General features: G+C 34.0%; 1 protein-coding gene and 1 non-coding gene across 8 annotated transcripts in view; both read left to right on the forward strand.

The window, feature by feature from the left end:
* The first annotated feature begins 1,734 nt into the window (after positions 1–1,734).
* Positions 1,735–1,808, forward strand: TRNAV-AAC (transfer RNA valine (anticodon AAC)). Its single transcript has one exon. It is a non-coding gene; the product is annotated as a tRNA-Val (tRNA).
* A 2,873-nt stretch (positions 1,809–4,681) lies between these two features.
* Positions 4,682–8,743, forward strand: part of LOC105131531 (vacuolar protein sorting-associated protein 4B-like) — a 4,580-nt gene continuing 518 nt past the window's right edge. Inside the window, exons 1-8 of one of the 7 annotated variants that reach the window (XM_011034546.1) lie at positions 4,682–4,813; positions 5,017–5,739; positions 6,930–7,035; positions 7,428–7,626; positions 7,746–7,814; positions 7,920–7,994; positions 8,084–8,182; positions 8,351–8,564. In XM_011034546.1, the coding sequence (XP_011032848.1) occupies positions 5,262–5,739; positions 6,930–7,035; positions 7,428–7,626; positions 7,746–7,814; positions 7,920–7,994; positions 8,084–8,182; positions 8,351–8,521 (1,197 nt within the window). In that variant the 5' untranslated portion in view covers positions 4,682–4,813; positions 5,017–5,261 and the 3' untranslated portion in view covers positions 8,522–8,564. The other 6 variants (XM_011034543.1, XM_011034539.1, XM_011034544.1 and 3 more) reach the window with 6 other exon arrangements.

An 8,743-nucleotide genomic window follows, 5' to 3' on the forward strand; every position in this document is an offset into this window, starting at 1 on the left:
GGCCACCCGAACATCTCCAACTTAATTATTGGGCAAACATTGCGAGCTGAAGTGCAATTACGTCGACATCACAAACAACGCAAACACTATGAACAACTTGCCAAAGTCACCCAATTAACATCTTCTCTCCATACTTCCCAGCTTCATCAATACCAGCATTTTGTTTTCCGATTGAAGATGGCTGGACCATAGGTAGAAAAGAAAATCTCAACAAGGAGGGGAAATTGTAACAGTATGAAGAGGGTGACAGGAATCCCACAAAGGAAAACAATTGGCATAACAATTCGTAGTTTGCCATCCAACAGGATTATAAGAGCAGCGCAAAAGGCCAATGATTAGCTTTGTGGGCAAGGATCTTAGAAAATCTTGCTCGGCATAACGAGAAGTGAGGATTCCTAAAAACATTAAATACTGAAGTTGAGGAAGAAAGAGACAAATTGCATCGGATATTATAAAAGTCGAGAATGTCTTTTCATGTAAACATATTGGAAGTCCACCGTCTTGCTTGTTACGTACCAGTAGGAACAGTGAATGCTGCCGTGGACATAATTGTGATGATCAGATGACCTCAGCTCCAACCACTTATACTTTCAGCCGAAGAGGGTGTTTGGATGGGAGGTATGGTTGGTTTTTATCTATAAACTTTCATATTTTTTATTAAAAATATATATTTTTTGTTTTTAAAAAGTGTGATGTATACTTTAAGAGGATGGTACCTTAAAATAAAGCTACCACACCTCATACCTAAATACTCTTTAAGAAGTTCATCTAGGATCGGGTAATTGTCCCAGAAAAGCTGATGAATAATATTAAATAATTATTTTAATTTAATAATTTAAATTTTTAGATTAATTCTTAAGATATAATTTATATTATTTTTTAATATATTTTTTAAGTAAAAGTTTGTTAAGATTAAAATTTATATTATTTTATATTTAATTTTTATCAAATAAATACAATTGATAAAATTTAAACTTGTAATTGTTTGATTATAAAAGCTTTAATACTATATTAAAAAACTGTCTCAACCTAATAAATTATTAAATTAAAATAATTTATTGACAGTTAAATTTAAGTACATTAAATATAATATCTCGTTAAATTTATATTATTTTTAAATTTCATTAATAATAAAACTCAAATATATTTGATTTCATAACTTGTTAGATCTATATTATTTTGAGTTTAACTAACATCAAAACTCAAGCATGTTAGATTTGGCATCTCGTTGAGCCTATATTATCTTGAGTTCTGCTAATAGTTGAAATATATTAGATTTAAAATCTCATCAATTTTATAATTAACTAATAATTGAATCTAAATATGTTTAAGTCATAATACCAATATTTTTTTTAGCTCAACTAATTACTAAACCTAAATATTTTGAATCTCGCTATAGATTTTTTTAAAATCCTAAAAAATACACTAAAAATAATTTTTACAGCTAAACAAGTACTTTTATCTCTTTCATCTATGAACAAGAAAAAGAGAAGACACCAACACATAGGAGACAAGACTCTGCTGTTAAAACTTATGGATGGATGGATTAAAAAACTAGTAATAATAATAATAATAATTATTAAAACTTGCTTATTATCTGGATAGATAATAATAATAATAATAATTCGGACCTCCTTATTTTCTGCTAACTAACAATTTTTTGCAAGTTCAATTGTAAAAGAAAACAATGACGAGTCAACTTGAAAACCATATATATAGAAATAATAGCAGCGGGGTGTCGTGGTATAGTTGGTTATCACGTCAGTCTAACACACTGAAGGTCTCCGGTTCGAGTCCGGGCGACGCCATTATTTTCTTTCTTCCTTTTTCTTTTTTTCAATTACGTAATCAAGCTGCTAGTTTTGTTCTTCATAATATAATTTTTTCCTCTGAATGTTCCTAATAGAGTTGATGAAGTGAGGATTCCAGAGACAAGAACTTTCATGCCAGTCATTCTCTGGCTTATCGCACACCACATACTTCTTTGCTTCATTCCTGTCAAAGTTCCCACATGAGTACTAGTTGCTTGTCACACCCACACAACATGGAAAATGGAGAGTCCTGAGCTTCAAGTTTCGCGCAGGGTGTGCATTATTCACTTTGGACATGAATGCATTATAGAGATTCAGAGTTTCGTACGTGTATACCCTGCTCTCAGTGTTCGTCCTTCGTATTGCTTGCTGCAATTTCTTCAGTGTTCGTCCTTCGTATTGCTTGCTGTAATGGTTGTGGAACTTGAAGGCAATATTCCAGGTCTCACTGTAATTCTGATATGAAGAGAAGGCTGACAATATGGGCAGGCATCCAAGAGGCCGCAATTATGTCACTGATATTCTTTTCAGGCTGGCAGAAAGCTGACTGATAAGCGATGTTGTGAGGGCAGGTAAAGCCTAACGTAGATAACAAGATGCTGTTTTGTTATGGTTTTTTAGAATTAACTGATTAAATGGTTAATTGATCAAACTAATATCGAAGACATAATCAATAAAATAACATTTAATTTGGTTCCTGCTTTGCTTAGCATAAAAGGGTAAGAAAAACCAGTAAATCCTTTCTGCTCCCATGCCTTCCATACAGTACTCGAAGACTGTCATGTGCCAAGGGAGCAAGTAACATCACAAATATTGGAATTGCCTGAAAAAGAACTTAGTGTTGAAATCTCAAACCTTTGTTTCTACAATTGTGAACAAGAGTAACGTTCTCATTTTCTCTGCAATGATCTAAGAGATCAATTGATTTTTCCTTTTATACTCAGATTGTTGTGATGGTTTCATTGGATTTGCTCTTTTATCCAAATCTTTGAATCAAGGATTACCACTCTTAATGAATTTATGAAGGATATATTTACAACAGAATCAAAAACACTAAAAATTCAGTTGGCTATCAGCTAAAGATTTTACCACCCCTCAAACGAGATGGAGAAAGGTTGAATAAAAAAAACTAACCTTGGCCCCAACATCTACAAAGATTTGCTAGTGTGTTTCTCACCATGGACACATTTTTCCCATTCGATCTGAGACACTATACCATGCGGACTGAAATCAGAATAAAGAAAACTTGCATTGGCCCAAACGTCTACAAAGATTTGCTAGTGTGTTTCTCACCATGGACACATTTTTCCCCTTCGATCATAGACACTACACAATGCCGTCTGAAATCACATCCGAGACACTACATGGCTTTTCTCTCGACTTGAAACATTGACCAAAATTAGTCAGAAATTTCATCACTGAGGGAACTATATATTGAAAGAAGCGTATCACTAGTAAAATCAAACAAAATCCACAAAATCGTTTTTTGCACAAGGGATTCAAGCCATGAGAATAGTCATAATGTGCTGGGTAGAATAAAGACATCTTGGAGATCCACCAACAGAGCTACGGGTGACTAAGTAAATCAAGTATATGTGTTTTAGTACTTCTATTGATATTAATTTTCTCCAATGTCTCATAAATGAATTATTTGAATTATACTTCATGGAAAATAAAAAGGAAAAATATGATAATTCTGATTGTTCAAACCTAATGATGGTGTGGAGATAATAAATTGAAGTTATTAATGGGTAGAAAAAACTCCATTCTGTTCATGGCAAATCTTGTGTTATTACCTTGTCATGTCTTAAATCCTGAACTCACACTGTGCCCATGCCCATTGATTTTGTGTGAATCATGTCTTATTCATTTCAATAAATAATTTTTTTAAAAAAAAATTACACGTAAATTTTAACATTTTCATCAGGCATAATGTGCTGCATTAACTAATTCAACTCAAGGCCGGATAGCCTTCATGGATGCACAGACTAATTCGTAAGGATATGCATAATATGTTGCATAAACTAATCTGTCTTGTAGTAGTATACGCATAATAGGTTGCATAAATATAAGTTATTAAACTCGACGTGGGTTATGATCCAATTCAATATCTTTTCAATTAAAAAAATTATTTTTATTAGATTATAAGTTTACTTACTAGATCAAATAAAGTCATTACCAAGTTGACTTTTTTTTAAATCTAAATCCAAGTTAAAAATGTATCAGCTAAATCTCATATTAGCCTATGAAATTAGATCAGGTTTAATAAACTAATGGAACTTAAGGCTGGATAGCATAATGAGCAGCTTATGCGGTACCAACTCAGCAGTCATGGCCAGTTTAGGAAACCCCAATGCAAAAAGCTTCGCTGAGAAATTGTTATGGTGTCCATGATGTGATCCTTCCAATATTGCATTACCTTCTGCAATAAGTAGAAGCCAAAAAATTGTATGTTTAAACAAGAGAGAGAATTATTCCTAAATACATTGAAAAAATATATATATTAAACATATATAAGAGCAGCAGAAGAGAAGTGGATGAAGCGAACCTTGTTTCTGCATATGAACATCTAGAATATGTGGAAGGGTGAAGGATGGGTGTGTGTGTGTGTGTGTAGACGTAGAGAACAGATTTTTTTCTTGTCAGTATCAAACTGAAATGTTTTGAAGGAGGGGCAACAAATGCATTGGAGGAGTATTTTGAGCCAAGAGTCTCTCGGTTTTTCGCGGTCAAAATGTCTACAAAAGTTTGGGGGTAAAAAAACACTTTTTTCACTTTAAGGATCAAATTGCAAGAAAACATTTCATTTTGCTTGCGCAACTTTTCTAGATTTGAAAGCGACAGGACACTTTCATTTTAAGTGGTTGTTTACTTATCTGTCTAGAATTCGATCATCAAACGACATATCGAACATAGATACTGAACAGAGACAAGACGAAAGCCAAGTGGTTGCTTCTCTTGTTACAACAATCATCTCTCTTGAACAAAACCTCAAGTTCCAGGTCTGTTAATGGGTATTTCGTTTCCTGTCTTCTCCTCTCCTCTCATTGATACTTGATTGAAAAGGTTGAGTCTTTTTAATGCAAACTGTATTGGGTTGGTGAAAACTTTGAAGAAAAGAATCGTGTATATCAAAACTACAGTAAAGGTTGAAACTCTAAGTGTTGGATTTGAGTTTTGATTGAATTATAGTTTTTTTTTTCAGGTTTGATTGTGTTCAAGTGTTGGGATCTTAGGTTATGATGAATAAGAGGAGTGTTTTATGTTTTGCCGGTATATAAAGATGTTATCTTCACCTTTCATGGGATCAAGTACTGGGGGTTTGAGCTCTGCTGGATTATAGGAGCTATTGATTTTGAAGTCTTGTTTTAAGCATCATTGTTTTATGTGAGTGATTATTTGAAGTGTTGAGGATTATATTATATTTGGTGTATTTAGTTTCAGGACAAAATGTATTGCAATTTTATGGAGCATGGTATAGAGTACGCGAAACAGGCAGTCAAGGAGGATGATGCTGGAAACTATAGGAAAGCTTTCCAGCTTTATATGAATGCATTGGAGTATTTTCAAGCACAACTGAAGTATGAGAAGAATCCACAGATTGAGAAAACAATTAGGCAAAAATGTTTGGGGTATCTAAGAAGGGCGGAGGAGATCCGATCTGTTCTTGATAATGGTAGAAGTATGCCAGCGTCAAATGGTGATACATCGGTTGCTGCACGGCCCAAGACTAGTCCAAAACCAAAGGATGGAGGTAGGAAGGGCAAGGAGGATCCAGAGCTAGCGAAGCTCAAGGAAGGGCTTGATTCTGTTATCATCAGGGAGAAGCCAAATGTGAAGTGGAGTGATGTGGCAGGTCTTGAGAATGCCAAACTAGCATTGCAGGAAGCTGTTATATTGCCTGTTAAGTTCCCACAGTTTTTCACTGGTTAGTTTCTTGGACGTAAAGCTCGCAATTGTTTGTTTTGCATCCGCTGTGATAACATTTTTTTCGGGTTGAGATTCTGATGATGTCTTAAAAACTCAGAAATATTTATGTAATAGGTTATTTAGTTTATGTGCAGTAGTTAATTAAAATATTTAGGTAAATAGTTTTCTTCTTCTCAGCTCGGGAAACACAAAATTAATGATATAGCTCTAAATATCTGCAAAATAGTCTCCAATTAGGAAATTTATTAAAGACATTAAAGTCGGTGACTTTACAAAGAAAGACAAGAAATAACTTAAAAGAACTACAAGTATATTTGTTATTGTATTTTAAAATAATTAATACTCTGAAATATATATAAGCTTTTAAGAAATAAAAATATTTTTAACTTTTATTGGATGGTTCATAGATATTTATATTTCTAAACCTTGTTATTTTCAAAGAAGAGAATAGCTAACTAAATCTTTTATTTTCAGTGACATTAATAAAAAATAAATATCATTTAAATATCATTAATGAGATGGTAAATATGATAAGTCTTTTAAGAAATCTTTTATATATCTATAAGTATAGGGAGGTCACCTCTTATGTGAATAATTCATATAATTGTTCTAAAAATATAATTTTTTAGTCTTGAATACTCCAAATATGAGATAAACCTAACCTAAATTAAAGGGCATGACAAGGCATCCAACCCGCTACACTTTCAGCTTAGATGTTCATCTAGGACTTAGTATATTGCTTTTGGTTCAGTTAACAGCCAAATCCAAGTATATTAAATATGACATCTTGTTAAACTTATATTATCCTGGATTCAGCTAATAGTCAAACTCAAGTATATTGAGTTTGGTATCTTGTCAGGCTCATCTAGTATCTTGTCAAGCCCATGATATATTGGGTTTAGATAACAGCTGAATCTAAAAATATTTTGGTCTGGCATCTTGTCGGACTCATGTTACCTTGGGTTTAGCTAATGACTGATCCCAAATATGTTAAGTCTGGCTTTTTGTCAGATTTATATATTTTTGAGTTCAGCTGATTGTTAAACTCAAGTATTTTGACTTTGATATACCCACCTTGCTATAAATTTTATCAAATCTATAAATTTTATCAAATCTGGAAAAGATACATTAAAAATAATTACAGATTCAATGTTAGATGATATTTGAGATTGTCTGTTACTCATCCAGGGAAGAGAAAACCATGGAGGGCATTTTTGTTATATGGTCCACCTGGTACAGGGAAGTCATACTTGGCAAAGGCTGGTGCAACAGAAGCTGACTCAACTTTCTTCAGGTAATATATAAACCAAGATATTACAACTTGCCATATTACTAGCAGATGAAAGTTTCTTGTAGTGTTACTCACACATTGCATCAAGTGAGTGTTTGAATATTGAATGCGTAAACAATGTCAAAGTTTCTCCTTCCTCTATTTTTTGATGATCAGGATATATAATTATGTAGTCTTTGCAAGCAACTGTCAATAAACATTATCCAAGAAATTTGTAAAATGCTTGTGCATCAGGCTGGTTCTTTAGCAAATGCAAAATTCTTACTATTAGCCCTTTTTGTTTGATTTCACTGGTAAATCATAAATAAATCCTTATATCCCGGGCATAATTCTTGCCTTCCACCCACTTTTGCCGATCAAAATTGTTGACGAGTCCCAGATGATGCTTTTTGCAGTGTTTCTTCCTCAGACCTGGTTTCCAAATGGATGGGTGAAAGTGAGAAGCTAGTTTCGAATCTTTTCCAAATGGCTCGTGATAATGCACCTTCCATCATTTTCATTGACGAAATAGATTCACTTTGTGGCCAACGGGGTGAAGGTAATGAGAGTGAAGCATCTCGTCGCATCAAAACAGAACTTCTTGTGCAGATGCAGGTATAGGGAAGCATCTCTGTTTGCTGTATGTGGATTAGAACTTTGTCCTGAGCTTCATTCCACGTTAACCGATCAGAGCTCTGTCATAAACTTAAACTGAGATTCTTGTCCCATTTTAGGGTATAGGGAATGATGATCAGAAGGTTCTTGTTCTTGCTGCCACAAATACTCCCTATGCACTGGATCAGGTTATAAAAACATACGATTTTAAATCGCATTGATTATGGACAGAAATATTTATCTTTTCATCAGAATTACTTGTTAGGAAATGTTAATGCACAATAATCAAACAGGCTATCCGGCGGCGTTTTGACAAGAGAATATACATTCCTCTCCCGGATTTGAAGGCAAGGCAACACATGTTTAAGGTAATGCTTATCAGAATCATTGTAGCCTGTTTTTTTGTCATGTTTGGGTTGTTCTTGAAATTAACATCCTCTTGTATGTCTATGCGCAGGTGCATCTTGGAGATACTCCTCATGATTTAACTGAAAGAGATTTTGAAAAGTTGGCTCGAAAAACAGAAGGTTTTTCAGGTTCAGATATTTCTGTTTGTGTAAGTGTCAATTTTTACATCAGCCTCTGCCACATCTCATCTTGATTCTTGCGACTCACTTTGAGCAGAATGTTTGAAAAGCATTTTTTACCTTTTCTTCTGTGTGAGAATCGAAAATAGTCGACAGTTTCCTCATTTTAAACCTGATCGCGACTTCATCATTGATAGGTTAAAGATGTGCTCTTTGAACCTGTTCGTAAAACCCGGGATGCGGAATATTTCATTAAATCCTCTGATGGCATGTGGGTTCCTTGTGAACTACAACGAGGAGCTGTCAAGACTACACTACAAGAACTTGATGCACAAGGACTTGCTTCAAAGGTATGGTGGACTGAATAAAACACTATTGCAGAGGGTTCAACTTGGAAAATATTCCCAAAAAGTAGCACAATTCTGCTTCTGTGGTTGTGCCTAGGAGAAACACTGTTAGAATTCTACAAGAGAAACATCATTTTTATTTTTGTTGTATTTACATAACATTCAACAAGAGGAGAGACATGCTGTCATGATTCATAATTTAACATGCATGATTCATGATTATAACACCCCCCCCCCCCCCCC

This window comes from Populus euphratica, unplaced genomic scaffold (assembly GCF_000495115.2).
Source record: "Populus euphratica unplaced genomic scaffold, PopEup_1.0 scaffold24.1, whole genome shotgun sequence".
NCBI classification, from domain to species: domain Eukaryota; kingdom Viridiplantae; phylum Streptophyta; class Magnoliopsida; order Malpighiales; family Salicaceae; genus Populus; species Populus euphratica.